Source organism: Sceloporus occidentalis, unplaced genomic scaffold (assembly GCF_023333645.1).
Source record: "Sceloporus occidentalis isolate IW3139 unplaced genomic scaffold, rSceOcc1.0.p SCAF_14, whole genome shotgun sequence".
Classification (NCBI taxonomy): domain Eukaryota; kingdom Metazoa; phylum Chordata; class Lepidosauria; order Squamata; family Phrynosomatidae; genus Sceloporus; species Sceloporus occidentalis.
Genome location: NW_028316994.1, coordinates 16,031,660 through 16,050,425, shown reverse-complemented (window position 1 = coordinate 16,050,425; position 18,766 = coordinate 16,031,660). Strand labels below are relative to the sequence as shown.

Here is an 18,766-nt window from a genome sequence, read left to right as displayed (position 1 = left end):
CGGGAGCCGGCGGCTAAGAGCAGGAGGAAGCGAATTTACCTTCCTGTTTCCGCTTCCGAGGTCGAGCGAGGAATTGAAGAGTCTATTCACGATGCTGATCAAAGTGAAGGTAGGGATACAATGGTGGGAGGGGGCCTTGTTGGGGCCCCTCTCCGCTTCCCTCCTCCGGCCCAGTTCAGGCCGAGAGCCCCTTCTTGCCTCCCCGAGAGAGCTCCGGTTGCCCCCTGGAGACTCCCTGGGGAAAAGGCCATTGCCGGCAGGAGCTTTCCTAGACTTCAGTCTCCTTCCTCCTCAGATGCATTTGGATCAGTCGCTATGGCACCAGTTGACTCCAGATGCATCTGAGGAAGGAGACTGAAGTCTAGGAAAGACCTTGCTGCCATCTCCTTTCTTTCAGTCAGTCTCAAAGGTGCTGCAAGATTCAGTGTTTCTCAACCTTCCTAATGCCAGGGCCCTTTCATACAGCTCCTCATAAAACTAGCAGTGCCTCGCTTCCTAAGACCATCAGAAATATGTCTTTTCCAAGGGTCTTAGGTGACCCCTGTGAAAACCCAAAGGGATCATGACCCACAGTTTGAGAACTGCTGCTCTATGTTACTATTATTATTATTATGATTCTTGCATCAAAATGCATCTGAGGAAGGAGACTGAAGTCTAGGAAAGCTCATGCTGCCAACTCCTTTCATTCAGTGCGTCTTGAAGGTGCTGCAAGATCTCTTTACAGACGGCGTCTACAGACTCACACAGCTATACACTCGCATTCATTCGCTGGGGTTAGGAGCACAGGACCCCTGTCAGTGTGGAAAACCCACCAATAACAAACACACCGTGGCTTTATGAATGAATGAATGGAATTTTATTTCTAGACCGCTATTCCTTGCAGATCACAGCGGTTTACAAAAACACCACCAAAACCAATACATAGCCCAACAATACAAAAACCCACCCATACCATTTAAAAACAATACAAGGGAGGGCTTGTCTTCTTCAGGCAGGCAGTTGGAGCCAGCCTGCCTCTCTCTCCCCAAGATGGTGGCTTTAGCTGTTAGGACACCTCTCTAGGAATCTCTAGGTCCTCCAGTGCAACTCCATGGTCAACATATGCCAGACATTGGCCATAGAGTTGCACTGGAGGAGGCACAAAGACCCAGCGGAGTGTTCTCTCTAGGAATCTCCAGGTCCTGCAGTGTCACTTTTGCTTAAGGTTGACCATAGAGTTGCACTGGAGGATCTATTTATTCCTAGAGAGAGTGTATTAATAAATTCCATGAATAATCAAAGCCACTAAATTGAAAGCTGCAAATGTGGAGGGACAAGTGTCCATTTTTTGTGGGTTTTCCGGTCTATATAGCCTTGTTCTGGAAGCATTTATTCCTGACATTTCACTGGCATCTGTGGCTGGCGTCTGTAGAGAACGCTGTCATGGAAGAGAGTGGGGTATATTGTGTGTGTATCACTGTGTGACCCTTAGGTGAGTGGAAGTGACTTCCCTGTTAATCTGTGTATTGCTCTGCTATTGAGAATGGATCACTAATTAAATGGATACAGTTCCTCCTTGCATTTCCTCCCACCCTGAGTCCTTGCCATTCAACAACAGAGATTAACACATACAGTAAATCACTTCCTCTCAACCAAAGGCCACACAGTGTGCGTATCTATCTATCTATCTACACACACCACTCTCTTCCATGCCAGCATTCTCTGAAGATGCCAGCCACAGATGCTGGCGAAACGTCAGGAATAAACTCTTCCAGAACATGGCCTGAAACCCCACATTAACACGGCTATATCTTTGAATTCCACCACTATGGAAAGATCTATCCAAGATACCTTGTCATGTATCTGCAAATAATCTGAAATCTGAAAAGAACCATCGCCCCGACACACTTCTTTTGTGCATCAAACAAAGTTTGTGTACATTGGGACGTACTAAAACAAATGACAGTACTCGCCCAGAGAGAATAACTGGAAAATACTTGCTGATAAGACAGTATAGAGGCTGGGTTTTTCAACACCAAAAACGGAATCCATAAATGATTACTTATGGGCAAGTATTCTCCTATTATTCTCTATGGGCAAGTATGGCTTACCTATGGGCAAGTGCTTTGTTTAGTATGTCCCCTGTACATTGAACCATCAGAAAGCAAATGAGTTATTGGTCCAAAATTTACTGCAGAAATAATCCAATCTGAGACCACTTTAACTGCCCTCAGTGCTAGGGGATTATGGGAATTGTAGTTTGTTGTGGCCCAGAGCTTTCTGACAGAGAAGGCTAAATGTCTCACAAAACTAAAGTTTCCATAATGCCCTAGCATTGAACCAGGACAGTTAAAGCAGTCTCAAACTGGATTATTTCTCCAGTGTGTTTTGGACCATTATCTCAACCACCCATAAAGTTCTGGATTTTGGAGCATTTTAGATGTTTGAATCAGGCATATTTACAATGCATGAGGATCGATGCCCCAATGTGTTTCTTTTGCCTATCTTGCTTTTCTTGTTTAGTTTAGTTTTCGTTTGGTTTTGCTTATTGTTTATGGGATTAGTGAAAAATGATGTAAACTATAATTTTTTAAAAAATAGTTACAATTAAAATGTTTAAAAGCAATTTTAAAAGCTCTGTCTTTAAAAACTTTCAGTTCTCAAAATCCTGATGAAATGAAAACAGTCATTGCCTGCCAGTGGAAGGGAGTTTCAGAGCCTAGAGGCAGCCTCCAAGAAGGCCTTGTCATCCATTCCTATTCATTGTGCCTGTCAAGGTGCTGGGATTGAAAAAAGGGGCCTCAGGACTCCAGGCAGGCTCATATGTGGAGATATGTCCTCAAATAACCTGGACCTATATATAGAATCATAGAGTTGAAGAGACCGCAAGGGCCATCCAGTCCAACCCCCTTCTGCCATGCAGGAACTCACAATCAAAGCATCCCCGACAGGTGGGCATCCAGCCTCTGCTTAAAGACCTCCAAGGAAGAAGACTCCACTACACTCCAAGGAAGTTTGTTCCACTGTCGAACAGCCCTCACTGTCAGGAAGTTCCTCCTAATGTTGAGGTAGAATCTCTTTTCCTGGAGCTTGCATCCATTGTTCCTGGTCCTTTTCTCAGGAGCAGCAGGAAACAAGCTTGCTCCATCCTCAGAATGACATCCCTTCATATTTCATATATAGGCACCCAATCCCATCTGATTTTGGAAGCTAAACAGACTTGAATAGGAGACCACCAATGAATACCAGTTGCTGTCGGCTATATTTCAGTGGAAGGAACTGGCAGAACCACCTCTGAGAATTGCCTAAGGAAGCCCTATGAAATTAATGGGGTTGCTGTAAGTCGGCAGGCAATTTGAAAGCACGTGCATACCCACAAGTTATGACCAGCATTTCAAATTGTGCCTATAAATGTAAGCCAACTCTTTTAAACCTCGGAAGCGTTGTAAATCTTGCAGGACTGATGTTACTTGGTGGCAGCATCTTGCTCTTGGTAAAATTTGTCGAGCTGCATTTTATACAGATTGAAGATTCATAAGGTTTATAAGCTACACCACGGATGTTGGGGGGCTTCAGCTGAGCCTTTGGCTGAAATATTGTACTGAGTGTTGCGTCATGCTGTCTTGAATGTACTCTGTCACATGTTCTGAGAAAAGCATGGGGATACTAATGGTTGCTGTCTTTATACCTCTTTTCTCTTTTGTTGCAGACGCTAACTGGAAAAGAGATTGAGATCGACATAGAACCCACAGACAAGGTATCAGTGTCAGACAAACATGGTGGATGTACTGTTGTTGATCATGCTTGTTGTATTTCCTGCCTTCCGCTAAAAGCACAAGCCACTGAGGAGGGCCTTAATGATCAGCCCCTCATTTCTCTGCTCATACAAAGAAGTGGCCATTTCATGAAAAGGCAGGTGCATGGAATTGTGGGAGCTCACATCCTGTCTCTTTTCTCCCAATCCTCTCAGCCAGCATGCCAGCCTGGGTCCCAGCTGCCTGCTTATTTGAGTTTGATGGTGTTCTGTGCCAGAACTGGATGTAGTTCCAGGCCTCCCCAAGAAATCACTTCATGCCAAACACTGACACGTTACTGCTATATGATAAGCTTTATTGATAGCAAATGATATAGTATGTGCTACACAGCAGAGAAGCATCCCAGCCCTTTTGATAATGGGGTCCAGCATCAACTGACAGGTCATGGTAGAATTCTAACCAGACAGTCTCTAGCATGTGATCAGATTCCCCACAGCTAGCCATATGGTGCCCCTAGACTGGGTATACCACCTCCAGGGCATGGAAGATGGCTTTCTAAAAGTTTTATAGTACAGATGCAAGCAAAGAAGATCAGTGTGCAAGTGTGACCTATCACATCCCTACAACTATGACAACTGTGCAAGCAGTTAGTAACAGAGGAAAATTAACTCCTCCTGTCTTGAGTTCCCAGCCTTCATATGTTTCCTGGCTTCAAAATGTCAAGATGGAGCAAAAGGTATCAGAGTCACTAGTACAAATAAACTCTTTCTGTATTAGCATTTGGTCACGGAGCTAGCAGAGACACCAAAACTCTTCTGCCTAGTGGCATAGGCTCAACTCACTACAGATGGACTGGATAGTACTTGAGAGTTATCCTTTTAGGACTTCAGAAGGGACTGAAAGGCAGGTAGTCAGTCTTTTTGCAGGCAGAGAACTGACTTTAAGCAGTGTGAAGCCAAAGGCTGCAGGTGGATGAAATAAGATTTATTTTTCTCTCTCTCCCCCTTCTGCAGGTGGAAAGAATAAAGGAAAGAGTGGAAGAAAAAGAAGGCATCCCACCTCAACAACAGCGGCTTATTTACAGCGGCAAGCAAATGTGAGTTTCAGCAGGATAGACTATTGTATCCTGAAATGCACAGTATTTGGGGGGTATACAGGATAGTTCATTTTTATTTAATTGAAAATTAATTTATCCCCTCTTACACTGGGTCTCCTAGGATGTGACAGTTTAGTTCAGGGATGAGAAAGTTGTGGGCCAAAGACAACTCTTGGACCCAATTTTTGTGACCCTTTAAGCTTCTCAACATTTCTTCAAGAGCCCTACCCCAATTGGGGTTTTTAAAAAAAAAATTGATGTGATATTCAAGCAATTTGTGCCCCAAAATCACATTAAAAGCCCTCCAGATATGTGAAAACATGCAGAATAGCCTCCTTCCCATCAACCACCTCAGAACCCTATATTATCCCCTAATTCCTGTTGTTGTCTGCAGTGCCTCTCAAATTGGTGACCAGAAGTAACATGACATCACTTTCTGTCCCCATTTTGGGGACTCCAGACAAGAGAAAATTGTTCTTGCTGTTGATTTTTGGAAGAAGAAGTATCGGCATGCTACAGGACATTGCCGTTGGACACAAAAACAGTTTTCTCAAATACCTTCTCATACCTTCAGTATTCATAATATAACCAAAAGATGGCACTTAAATGATGTGATATTTATCCTCCACCGTTAAGTGAGACTGCACCCTGTGTAACTAAAAAGTTAGATATACCACAAAAGGAGATAATTTTACAGTTACAGCTAGACTACAACTGCATATTCATTATTGTGGGAAATAATAAATTACAAATAACTCATAGTTTGTAACTGGTTACATCCAAGCTGTGAGTTGTAATTTTTCCTGCTGCAGTTTTCATTCACTTCTCTGAAGGGCTCAGTTATAATTATTTAATTTGCAATTTGAATCTTCTAAGATGCTGGATGGAAAATGGCCTCCCATGTTGACATATGTAGCTTTCAAACATCCTAACCTTGCCATTCTTTGTCTCATCAGGAATGATGAAAAAACTGCGGCTGACTACAAGATCCAGGGTGGATCGGTCCTTCATTTGGTCTTGGCACTACGAGGGGGAGGCCTGCGATGATGGAGCATCAGTACCTGTCTTCTCCCCCGATGTGCCCCTTTCCCCTCCCCACAAAGGACAGATTGAGATGTGGGAAGCCATTAAGTCATACTTACCTGCACTCCTACTGTCCTTCCTCCCCCTTCCAGGAAGAATGGCCGCTGCCTCCTGGGATCTCTCACAAGCTGTTGTTTAAGGGAGGCGACACTTATGGGGGGAGAGCATCCCCGGATATCGTAATGGAGATTGGCTGTCCCACTGGGTTCAGTTCTCCAACTGCATTTCCTCCCTAGCAGCTTCTTAAATGCTGCTAACTTCTTGGTAGTTTAGGGTTTTCTTCTCCTCCGCACCCTTGTTCAAGTGTCTCCTCCCCTCTGTTGGAATGGCTGAATGTTTAATAAAAATGTTACACGACTGTCCTTGCTTCCTGAGATTCGTTGACTCTTGGGTTTGTGTGTGTTACATCCTCTGATGTTGCTGTATCCAAAAGATAGGATTTGGAGGAAGCTTTTTTCCTCTGAAATGTTTAGAATCAGAGTTTGGTAAAGTTCTAAAAGTCCCAGAATCCCTCAGACGTTCGGGGAGGTATAGTAAAATGCACACTACATGGGGCTGCCTTTGGAAACTTCAAAGGGTTCAATATGTAGTAGTCAAAAGTGCTGAGTGGTAATAGTTATAGGGAGCATATAACTCCCTTGTTGCAACAGTTGCACTGGCTACTGGTTTGTTTCTGGGCACAATTCACAGTGCTGGTCATGACCTATAAAGCAAGCCCTACACAGCTTAGGCCCAGAATATCTGAAAGATCAAAATTCCCCATATGAACCTTGCAGTCCTAAGAGCCATGGGGGAAGGCTTTCTCTTGGTCCTGCCACCATCACACTTGGTGAAAACATGAGAGAGAGCCTTCTTGGTGGCTGTTCCTAAGCATTTCAAATAAAAGACTTACAGGTGATATAGGAGTCATTGGCTTTAGCCTGGAGAAGACTGAAAGGTGATACAATCTTCATCCTGAAATACCTGAAGGTGGAAAATGGAGCAGAGAAGGTTCTCTCATACTCCAGAGGGTCATGAATCTGAACCACCGGTTTCAAATTATTAGTAAAGAAATTCTGATTAAACTTTAGGAAGAAAGTCCTTATGGAAGACAATGGCAAACTTCTAAACGATTCTTGCCAAGAAAACCTCATGATAGGGTTGCCATCAGTCAGAAATGAAGGCACACAACAACAGCAAAGTATTGACCTTAAAAATTGGATTACAATTCCCATAATCCCATAAATGCTGACTGTGGGATTTGGGGAATTGAAGAAAATAAACTCGAAAGCGCAAATTATTTTCCCCATTTTATGTAAGGGGCACCATCGTACTACACCATTGTATTTAACAGGACTTGAGCATCCGCAGGTTTTGGCATCTGTGGGGGTCCTACAATGAAAACCCAGTGGATATCAGGAGCCCACTGTCATCAGCTAAACCTAAACAATTACATTGCCTTTTGCCATTTTCGTGCTACATCCCAAAATACTACTACTAATAATATAAGCTGCTATATTTTTATTATTATTATTATTATTTGTATCCTGCTCTTTTCCCAGAACTGGAATTTAGAGCGGCTCAACAATATTAAAAGAACAATACAATTAAAAACAGAAAAGAGGTGCAATAATCAAAATGTGTTTATTAGTGAGCAAATTACCCTGAACTCAATGCAACTTACTTTTGAGTAGGCAAGTATAGCATTATACCTTTTGTTGTTGTTGTCACTGTGTGCTTTCAAGTCCTTTCTGAATAATGATGACCCTAAGGTGAACCTATCCTAGGGTTTTCTTGGCAGGTTTCTTTAGAAGTGATTTGCCATTGCCATCCTCTGAGGCTGAGAGAGTGTGACTTGCCCAAGGTTACCCAGTGGGTTTACATGGCTAAGCCTGGTTCTAGTTAGTCCTACATTGTCTTGAGTGTGTCTCATTTTTCCCCTGTAACTCATGATTTTTGTTTATTATATGCTTTATTAAGATATTTGTAGCCCAGCTTTTATCATGAGCTCTCAGAACTAAGTTCAAAATTTAAATAAATTTAAATAGTTTAAAACAATACATTTTAAAAATTAAATTAAAGCAAATTATCAAGCTGAAATAGTTTTAAGACCATTTATGGACCTGAACAGACAGGCCAAAATAACGCTGCTTCAGGTCACTTTGGAGGCATGGTGTTTAAATGATGCACTCATCCTAAGAGGCTGAAAGCCACAGTTTCTGGCCTCTTAAGATGCGTCTCTCATTTAAACAGCATACCTCCAAAGTGACCCGATGCAGCTTTATTTGGCCTGTCTGTTCAGGCCCTGTATGTCTATCTGGGAGACAATCGATGAGACCCCAAAGTCTTTAGTGAAAAGCCATGTTGTTGATAACTATATACCCTGTAGTTAGTGGAGGAGGGCAAGAGCAAGTAATAATAATTCTGCCCCCCCCCCCCATTAGTTCTTCCTTCACTCTCCAAATTTCTAGCATTGCAATAAGGTAAAACTTCAATTGATCTTTCAGAAATGCAGTGTGAGAGGAGCAGCAAGCAAAGGTAGCAAAGAGAGCAGAGCACAGCAGATGCAAAACATCTGAGACAAACTGAATCTCAGAGGCTTTTATCTTGCAAATAGAATTTAAAGTTTCTTTTCTTCACTGAATCTCCCAGCATCCACATCCCAGCCAGAAGGAGAGGCCAACCTACATGAATAACCCCTCCATACCATCTGAACTGTGAGCAACAAAAATAAAACGCAGGCCTATGAGTTATGGCTAATATTTTCAATGTCTATTCTCCTCCTGTATGGTTTTTAACACTTTGCCTGATGAAGAAGGCAGAGGAGCTTCAAAAGCTTGCAACATATATTTGATGCTTTTTGGTCGGTCAAAAAAGATACCACTCTTTTGTGGATTTTGGATGACGCAGTACTTTTTGTTCAGACATGCTTTTAAAACTGAAAGTTCTTAAAGAACATCCTGAGGGTGTTGTACTGTTTTAAAGTGTATGGATTTTAAGCACTTTTATCTTTTTTAATTGTATTCTATTTTTAAACAAATGATTGGATTGAATATTGTAATGGTTTAATTCTGTTTTGATGTTACTTTTGTAAGTTTGATTGTCACTTTTGTAAGTTTTTAACTGTACTGTGCTTTCAAACTGTGAGCCACTTTGAGTCCTGATGGGGGATTATTATTATTATTACTGGTATTATTATTTGCTATATGACCAACATGGCTATTCCTGGATGAGTTCTAGATGTGAATGATTTTCACTGTCTTATTCTCGAAAGCACTAGAAATTTGGGGACTGATGGAAACAATTTAATGCAGGGAGCAGAAGTCTAATTTAGGGGAGGTTTGTTTCTTGTATTGAAAATCTGGTGCAACATTGCACAGCCCGACTTGTTTTATTGCTTTCCAAGTATCACTCAATAGATCTGCTTTGAATGAAATTTCTCCCTCTGGTCTTGTTGTGTTGCTGTGCTCCAAAGTGAAGCTCATTTTGTGAAACATATCTGGTGGTAGTTGTGTTGTCAGTATAGCAAAGTACTATCCAAAATCAACAAAACAGTGTACCTTGATTGGCACATTGCACATGCTGCAAACTTTCAAAGCCATAGTACATTCACATCCCAAATCTACAGAACAGCAATGTTGTGGATGTTGTCTTAAGTTCAGATGGCATGGAAGGGTCTTTGTGCATCATTTTGTTGTTAAGTAGGTGAGCAGTGCTGGCAGTAGTATATATATAATTTTCCGTTGTTTCCTCTGGGACAGAAGGAGTTAACCGGTGAGGCCTGGAACTGTCTGGCAGTAATTCTGCTTCTGTAGCTGCAGAACCACGTGTTCCAGGAAGCAGCAAGACTAGAGAGGGATTAACAGGGACAGAAAAGGAGGAAACAGTCCCAGCCTGACATCCAGCCCTAGCCTTCCTGGAGGACCACATTCAACCATCCAGATCCACTTGCTCTCAGGAAGAAAGCCAGGATTTGATACCAGGGTGCAGAAAAGGTACTTTAGTGCTCAGCACTTAAAATGGGGACGGATTTTGTTTTGGAATCCATGTGCAAAAGTTTTCTTTTAGGATCAGGGTGCATAAGTGTGCTCTCTTGGTATCGGGTGCATAGGTTTTCAGATGTCAACATAGAGGGGATGCACATGCAGGGCCCTTTGTTACTTGAAACGAATCTGCCACCCCAAAGTGTACCCCAAAGCCCTGTCTGATGGCACCACTGCAACCACAACTTTGTGGATTGCAAAACAGAGTAGATTGATTGGATCAGAAGGGCACCCAAAAGGTGTCTAGTCTGACCCCTTGTCAGTGCAGGAATCCATCACTAAAGGGCTGCTAAAGCTGTACATTTCTATACCACTTATAGTGAAACTCAGCACTCTCTAAGCAGTTTACAATCTGTAAGGCAATTGCCCCCAACAAGATGGGTACTCATTTTACTGACCTACGAAAGGATGGAATGAAGGCTGAGTCAACCTGGGAGCCCTGGCATCAAACTCACAACCTTGTGGCTGAAGTGCCAGCATTTAACTACTGTGCCACCAGGACTCTCTAGAAAAATCAGAAGGGACACCATTTCACTATGACATTATATATAATGGGACTTGAGCATCCACAGATGTTGGTATCCAGAAGGGGTCCTGGAGCCAAACTCCAGTGGATACCAAGTGCCCACAGTACATAATGATGTACCTTGGCAGTGGAACCCATGTTGAAACATGAACTTCCTTTATGTTTTGTATACAGCTTAAGCATATGACCTAAAGGTAATATTATACATAATAATTGTAATAATTTTGTGCACGAAACGCACTGAACCTGTACACTGTATCAGAAAGCAAAGGTGTCATTAACTCAGCCCCCCATGGTGACAATTTTGGATTTCGGAATTCCAGATAAGGGAGACTCAATCTCTTTCTGTGTGTGTGTGTGTGCGCACACACACAATTTAGAAAGTGACCTGACCCCCTTCTCTTTGTGTGCTGCTTCATTTAGGTAGACAGAAGATGACCAAAAAGCCTTCACTGGTGGTGTTTGACCTAGGTGAGTCTTGCTGCAAGGACAACAAAAAGTCCATGTTTTGTTTGAAATACTTTTGTGGCTTTTGTCTAAAGCTGTGAGAAAGAGGAAAGCCATCAGCCACGTTGGAGTCACACATTTGAAGTGGTCTGGTTTCCGAGTAGACATAGGTAGTGTTGTGGCAGACATTCATCCATTTGTGGAATGGATGGGGAGGATGGTAGTACTGATCTTCCCTTCCCTACACACACACACACACACACAAACAGAAACCTCCCAAAAAACCAGAAGTACTGTCCAGATGAATTGTAAACTGTGCCAGTTTCCCTGAAGTTAGGGAACAAGAATCTTGTAACACCATGTTCCCAGAAGCTGGTGCCCATTCATATATATTGTGATGCAACACACAGAATTCCCTACTGGATGATTCTGGGAGTTGAAGTCCAACACATATGAAGGGTTACCAGGTTCTGGGAAGGTTAAATTAAATCAACAGTAGACAACATTGGTGCTCCAGATGTTATTTTGGCCAACAGTTCCTATTAGCCCTAGCATACATAGTTCATCGTAAGATATGATGGGAGTTGCAATTCCAAAAACTAGGGAGGGGACAGAGTTGCCTATCCCTGGCTTAAAGCTCACCTGCCAAGAAGTGGGGATATGTTTCAGCATAACAAAGAGTTCCTACTTCAGCATTACTATTTCTGTTTTTCATTAGCCTCTTATTTATTTATTGGTTATATTTATACCTCCCATTTCCTTCAGGGAGATCTAGGCAACTTACTTGGTCCTCTCTGCCGTGTTTATCATCACAACAACCCTATGAGGTAGGTTAGGCTGACAGACAGTGACAGGTCTGAGCTGACCTAATAACCTTCATGGCCAAGCAAGGATTTGAACCCTAGCCTTACCAGTCCCAGTCCAACACTCAGACCATTGTACCACTCAGCCTTAGCCCAGGTTTAACAAGTGATGCTTTTTTCTAGTGTCCCTTGAATTGTTTGTATTGACTAGCTGATTGATTATAGGCATAAAAGCCATAGGTTCTATAGAATCTGCCTGGAGAGGAGTTCAGCCTTTGGAGTTAGAAGAAATCTTAATATTCTGCAATTAAAATTTTGACTAGGGAAGGAATTAAAAGTGAATTGATCTATGTATCCCATGCAGATTATACCCTGTGGCCATTTTGGGTTGACACCCACGTTGATCCTCCATTTCAGAAAAGCAGGTAAACTAAAACGGGTGGGTGAGTATGTCTATGACTTTGTTATTTCTTAACCAGGGTTGGCACATGGGGTGTTCTTCTATTAAAGCTGCTATTAAAAAAAGGGTGGGAGTCACCCCAGCAAAATGGTATGATCCTAAAAAGATCATACATAGGATCCTATGATCCTAAAAAGAGAAATATAGAATGTATCCACATTATGCAGTTATGGTGGTTTGATACCACCTTAACTGCCAGGATCCCATTCTATGGGGTCTTGGGATCTGTAGTTTCTTGGGTTCTAGTCTACTCCCCTGCACTGCATTTCCCAAGGTACCTTGAGAAAAGGGACTTAAGTGAGAAATGTAGCATTTTTTTGCCAGAGAGCTGTAGTTCTAGAGAGTGAACTGGAGAATTTTAAATACCTTATCAGACTACAAATCCCAAGATTTCATAGGCCGCAGAGTTAAAAGTGGCATCAAACCTCTATAATGGTGTGATATAGGCTGCATCTACACTGCAAAATGAATGCAGCTTGATACCATTTTAACTGACATGGCTCAATGCCCGAATTTTGCTATTCGGGTAGATTTTTATCCTTCTCTGTCAGAGAGCTGTGGTGCCACATCAAACTACAAGTCCCAGGATTCCATAGCATTGAGCCGTGGCAGTTAAAGCGATGCCTGATTTATTTCTGCAATGCACATACAACCCAGGTCCAAAGTCTTAAGGATGCCCTGCCAGTTTTCCCTTTAAAATATGTGCCTTTAAAATAGGTCAAACTACAATTCCCCCCTGGCTTTGCATGACAGCTGTTGTAGTACAAGACATTTGGAAGGCATTAGGTTGGGGAAAGCTTTCCCAACTAGCACTTTCCTTTCTCTTGAGCCACACGGAGTGGCTGCCCATGGTGATGCAATGGTGAGCGGCTTGGAGAACTCTGCACCAGTTCAGAGGAACACTTGTCTTAATATTTATGTATTTAATTAATATATTTTTGTTCTGCCAAAGACTCAAGGTGGTTAAGAATATTTTTTTAAAAAGACATACTTCAAAATGACTACCCTTAAATAGTCCTTAAGTAATTAAACATTTGGTGTATTGGTTTTAAGGTTGAGGGGAAGAAATGAAAACAAAGGGAAGGATGTGCAAGAGGGCTTGAATAAGTCACAAAGGGATGCATCATGACCCAAGGAAAAAGGAATGATGCTTGTAGAGATGCAGGTGACCACAAAAATAAGCATGGTTCGTTTCTGACTTATGGTGACCCTATCATGGGGTTTTCTGAAGCTGAGAGTGTGTGCACCTTGCCCAAGGTCACCCGTTGGGTTTCTATGGCTGGGCAGAAAATCGAACCCTGGTCCCCAGAGTTGTAGTCCAATGCTCAAACTACTATGTCATGTTGGCACATGTGGTTATCACTTGTTTTATTCATAAATAGGTGCAGTTTTTCTTCCGTTGTGCTCTGGGCCAAGCTGGACCTGATGAGTTTCTGCCTGTCGTATTTAGAGTCACAAGAGTTTTCCTCCTCCCCTTAACAAAATAGGAAAACCGCAAATATGTGAATTTTGTCTCTGCTCCTCCCAGCGATGGCTCAATACAGGACCGGAATGGGCAGCTTGTGAATCTCTACCCTGAAGTGCTGGCTGTGCTGGAGCGGTTACACAGCCAAGGGACCCCTATGGCTGCTGCTTCACGGTGAGTCGCAATCCAGTCTCCTCTCAGCTGCGTTTGGACTGCAGTCCCCAGCATTCCTCCCCATTGGCTATGCTGGCAAAGGCTGCTGGGACATGCAATCCAACAATATCTGGGAGGCCACATGGTGTGTACATGTTTCTGCCTCCACCATAAGAGCATGAAACCTATATCACTGTTGTTTCAGTTGTAAAATAGATTGATGAATTTTAGTTCATTAAAATCTGTCCATAGACTAAAGCAGTGCTTAAATCTGATATGGGGAAATGGCAGTGTTTTTTCCCAGCATACCAGAGACTGGTGCTATATTTTGCCCATGGCCAACCACTGTTTATTTCTTTCCTGAAAGCTTTCCAAGTACCAGCAGCCAATGGCTTGCAGACAAGCACAGGTCTATGGATGACCATTTTAAATAACACTGATGAACAGTACCAAGTGTAGACTTGTCTTTAATAAATGCTGGAGATAGGGCTGAAAGGCTGCTACCACACTGCAGAATTAATAAAATTTGACAGCACTTTAAGTGTCATGGTTTTATCTTGTGGAATCCTGGGATTTGTAGTATGTTTTGGCATCAGAGTACTCTGACAGCAGAGGCTAAATAGCTCACAAAACTACGAACACCAGAATTCCAGAGCATTGAGCCATGGCAATTAATATGGTGTTAAACTGCATTCATTCTGCAATGTGGCAGCAGCTGGAGAGTCATTTCTTCATAGGGCCTTCATAGATACCATCATTCGATTCTTCCTTGTGCAAGGCCATCAGTATCTTCAAACAGTGAAAAACTGGGGTGGGGGTGGGGGACATTCGTGTACCTGTTATATGCGGAAAAGAGAATTAAAGACCGAATAAAAGTTTAGAGGCAGAGAATGATAATGAATTTTCTACTGTGTCCATCACTTAGATTGCATCAACACTGCAGAATTAATTCAGTTTGACATCACTTTAACTACCATGTCTCAGTGCTATTCTGAATTCTGAGATTTGTAGCTTCTTGAGATATTTTGCCTGCTCTGTCAGAGAGCTCTGGTGCCACAACAGCTACAAATCCCAGGATTCCATACTGTTGAGCCATGAAAATTAAAGTGGGGTCAAACTACAGTAGTTCTGCAGTGTGGCAGAAAGCTTCATCCACGCTAAGTGAATTCAACTATTTATTCCTTAACTTGCCCTCGACCCCTCTCTTTTTCCCCAGGACAGGTGAAATCCGTGGGGCTACCCAGCTCTTAGATCTCTTTGGCATCAATTGTTACTTCCGCTACACACAGATCTACCCAGGCAGTAAAGTGACCCATTTCCAAAGGTAAGCCCTAGCTGATCTTGCCTCAGGGTCCTCTATATCCTGTGAAAATCCCAAATATATCCCTCCTCCTCCTCCTCTGTTACTAATTATATTCCCCACCAAATGCATCTGAGGAAGTAGACTTAAGCTTATGCTGCCAACTTCTTTCTTTAGTTAGTCTCAAAGGTGCTACAAGATCCCTCTGCATACTGATTCTACAGACTAACATGGCCATACCTTTACATTCCCCATAGTGCTTCTGCCAGGTTTTTTGTTTTTTTAATCTTCCTCCATTTTATCCTCATAAGATCGAGGCTGGATCCTCTGAATGACATCTTGTCAGGAAAATCTGTTACAAAATTTGTGGTCTGAATCAAAATGGAAGATAAAGAGGAGTTGGTGGCTGAGAAACCAAGCTCTGAAAGGGTCTGTTGACTGAGGGACAGTTAACTTGGAGAAAAGGAGATGTGGGATGAGATATGAGGGTGACCAAAATAGTGAAAAGTCTGGAAAGCATCAAGCCCTATGAGGAGCAGCTTAGGAGCTGGGTATGTTTAGCCTGGAGGAGAGAAGGTTAAAGGATGACATGGTAGCCATGTTTAAATATTTGTCATCTTGGGGATGGAGCAAGCTTGTTTTCTGCTGCTCCACAGACTAGGACATGGAGCAATCTACAGGAAAAGAGATTCCACTAAAACATTAGGAAGAACGTCCTGACTGTAAAAGCTGCTTGCCAGCGGAAGACATTGCCTCACAGTGTTGTGGAGTCTCCTTCTTTGGAGGTTTTTATAAACAGCGGCTGGATGGCCATTTGTCACAGGGAATGCTTTGATTGTGGCTTCATTCATGGCAGTGAGTTGGACTGGATGGACTTTGGGGTATCCTCCAACTCTATGGAGTTTATCCCATGAATATCCTGGAGAAATCGTGTAATTACACAAAACAATTTCACACAATGTCATACAAAACCTGCCATTAAAGTGATCACAAAGAAGCATTAACATGCATCTTTTTACTTTTGGGATTTAAGCATCAATGCATTTCTGATACCATTTTATTTGCACAGTTGCTTATGATAATCATTCACACAATTACTTGCCATTTTCGCTTTATTTGTGGGATGCTTTAAATGTGCTTTAATCTCTCTTTAATTCCGAAACTAGTACCAGTGTGATAAACTCCTATGAATCTATGATAGCTCATCTTTCAATATCTAAAAGGTTGTCATGTAGAAAATGGAGCAAGCTTGTTTTCTGCTGCTCTAGAAGTTAAGACCCTCATCCTATACTCACCAAACAAAATATATATAGAGAGAAACAGAAAGATGAAGAGGCTGGGGGCAGGATCTCTCACTCCTGTCTTGTCTTCTTTTCCTCAGGTTGTCTCAAGAGAGCGGGATTCCCCTCTGCGAGATGCTCTTCTTTGATGACGAAAACCGCAACATCTACGACGTCAGCAAATTAGGTACTTGGAGTAGCGTGCACATGGCTCTCTGTTAACCTTCGCCTCTGTTTCTCAAGAGATGTCCTGTCTGTGTCATTCAGAGACGAAGGGGCTGCATGAATACACCTGGATTAAAGTATACCGGGATGGATTTCTTTGGCATGAAGGAATAAGCTGCTTTATATCCACTGTTATCAGGACATCTAGTGTTGTTTATTGCAGGGATGGGAATCCTGTGTCCCTATAGATGTTCTTGGATTGCAACTCCCAACAGAAGTGACCAGCACATCTGAGGAATGATGGAAGTTGCAGTCCCACAATATCCGGAGGATCACAAGAATCCCACCTCTTAAGAGGTGGGAAAGTGTGAAAGGCCATAGGACTGCATTAGGCCCCAGGAGACCTTGAAGTGTTGTATCCCCTTTTTGCCCTCAAATGCTCTCTGGGGTTATGGGTGGGGTGCATTTTTGCCAACTGTTCCCACACCCACCCATGAGGCCATTTTGGGCCCGGGTGACTTCTGGTCACTTTCAGTTGTCAAAAACAGGCCTTTCCTAGGCCCAAAACGGCTGATGGGAAACTGAAAACATGGCAAGAATATCCCTCAGGGGCATTTAGAGACATTTTTTTAAAAGTTGTTTTCTTTTGCAAGGAGTTTTGGAGGCAGAGGTGCAGCCCTCAAAGGTCCCCAGGGTAGTGGGGGTAATGCAGGTTCCCACCCCTACTTTAATAGGCTAGGATTTTTGAGGCCTTCCAGATGTTAGTTTTTGAGGAGTGCAAAAATGGTCACTGTCCAAGGGTACATCTACACTGTAGAAATAATGCAGTTGGACACCACTTTTAACTGCCATGGCTCCATCCTACAGAATCCTAGGATTTGTAATTTTGTAAGGCCCCAGCCCTCTTTGGCAGAGAAAGCAAAAGACCTTGTAAAACTACAAATCCCAGGATCCCATGGGATGGAGCTTTAGCACTTAAAGTGGTGTCAAAGTGAATTATTTCTACAGTGTAGCTGCTTCCCCGTGGGGTTGCCCACCTCTGGCCTAGCCATTGCCTGACTGGACATTCAAAGGGTCTGAGCTGTGGAAAGGCAGCTTTTATATATTTCTAAAAAGGCTGAGAAGGAAATACTAGATTAATTTCCCCCCCATTTTCTCGCAACAGGAGTCACATGCGTCCTTGTCCCCAGCGGCATGAATCTTTCCCTCCTCGACCGCGGCTTGGAAGCCTTTGCGAATTCCTGAATGTTGTCAGAAGCTTGGCATCTCCTCTTCTTGCGTGCCAAGGTGTTTAGATGCTACAAATAAACCATACGGGTGTTTTTCTCTGCAGTTCACTTATATATCTGTATATCTATCTGTGAACAGCCGGAGGTGGTCATGGGTGTCTTTCAGATGTGTTGCTTTCCTTGATGTCATCCACAAAGCCTCACGCAAGTCCAAGACTGAAGTCAAGAGAAAAAGCATAGCATTTCTACAGCTTTCTCTATCTTTCCTGGCAGAACACCAGGAGAACATGAAAGTTTCATTGCCTAACCTGATGCCAGGTTCTGTGGCACATGGAAGCTGGCCTGCTGCTATTGTTCTCCCTTATGGGAAACCCATCAAAGAGATTGCATTACAGGTTGAGTCTCCCTTATCCGAAATGCCTGGGTCAAGATGTGTTTTGGATTTTGTTTTGGGTTTGTTTGTTTTTTGGATTTTGGCATATTTGCATATACATGAGATATCTGGGAGATGAGATCATGATTTCTAAACATGATTTATGTTTCATGTATGTGTGGCAACCCCACTGGCAAAACCACGGGGTCGTGACCCTCTCTCAGGATAGCAATGCTCATCAAGATTGAGATGTGGCAGTTCTGCTGGCAAACCACAGAACTGTGACCCTCTCTCAAGATAACAATGCTTTATCCATAATTAGATAGATAAGCCCATGTTGATTCGGCTGGCTTAGCTGGTCTCCATATCCTGCTTCCTTGCCTCAAGAGCATGCACCGAGCATGCACTGATCACGCACCTGTCATGCCAGTCAGATGACCTAGGAGCAAGGCTATCATCAATGATTGTAAGGAAAACAATGGACGGAAGTAAGCAAGATGACAATAAAAGGCCCAGCCAAGACATGGCTGGGAAGAAGTCTTGTGCACCCCCATTCCTGTCTCTGCGTCTCTTTGCCGTGACATGTATGGACCAAGTTTGTTCCTGAGGCTAGCACAGATTCGGATTCAA

The 18,766-nt window shown here is 42.8% G+C and overlaps 2 protein-coding genes across 2 annotated transcripts; both read left to right on the top strand.

Annotated features, from left to right (window-relative positions):
* Positions 1-14: 14 nt before the first annotated feature.
* On the top strand, positions 15-6,275 carry NEDD8 (NEDD8 ubiquitin like modifier). Its single transcript, XM_089479818.1, has 4 exons — positions 15-109; positions 3,689-3,736; positions 4,748-4,830; positions 5,787-6,275. The coding sequence occupies exons 1-4, from the start codon at positions 92-94 to the stop codon at positions 5,875-5,877; spliced, it is 240 nt and encodes a 79-aa protein (XP_089335944.1). The 5' UTR covers positions 15-91; the 3' UTR covers positions 5,878-6,275.
* Positions 6,276-8,192: 1,917 nt separating this feature from the next.
* MDP1 (magnesium dependent phosphatase 1) lies at positions 8,193-18,689 on the top strand. The gene is made up of 8 exons (XM_089479817.1): positions 8,193-8,609; positions 9,654-9,887; positions 10,885-10,932; positions 12,076-12,136; positions 13,700-13,810; positions 15,006-15,113; positions 16,471-16,556; positions 17,700-18,689. The coding sequence occupies exons 3-8, from the start codon at positions 10,896-10,898 to the stop codon at positions 17,777-17,779; spliced, it is 483 nt and encodes a 160-aa protein (XP_089335943.1). The 5' UTR covers positions 8,193-8,609; positions 9,654-9,887; positions 10,885-10,895; the 3' UTR covers positions 17,780-18,689.
* Positions 18,690-18,766: the final 77 nt, after the last annotated feature.

What these genes read in the sequence shown, in the direction of transcription:
- MDP1 (XM_089479817.1), top strand. Translation starts at nt 10,896, where the DNA reads ATGACCAAAAAGCCTTCACTGGTGGTGTTTGACCTAG. An exon ending in ACTGGTGGTGTTTGACCTAG is followed by an intron (nt 10,933 to 12,075) that starts GTGAGTCTTGCT and finishes TATCCCATGCAG; the next exon opens with ATTATACCCTGTGGCCATTT. An exon ending in CCTATGGCTGCTGCTTCACG is followed by an intron (nt 13,811 to 15,005) that starts GTGAGTCGCAAT and finishes CTTTTTCCCCAG; the next exon opens with GACAGGTGAAATCCGTGGGG.
- NEDD8 (XM_089479818.1), top strand. An exon ending in ACATAGAACCCACAGACAAG is followed by an intron (nt 3,737 to 4,747) that starts GTATCAGTGTCA and finishes CCCCTTCTGCAG; the next exon opens with GTGGAAAGAATAAAGGAAAG. An exon ending in ATTTACAGCGGCAAGCAAAT is followed by an intron (nt 4,831 to 5,786) that starts GTGAGTTTCAGC and finishes TTGTCTCATCAG; the next exon opens with GAATGATGAAAAAACTGCGG.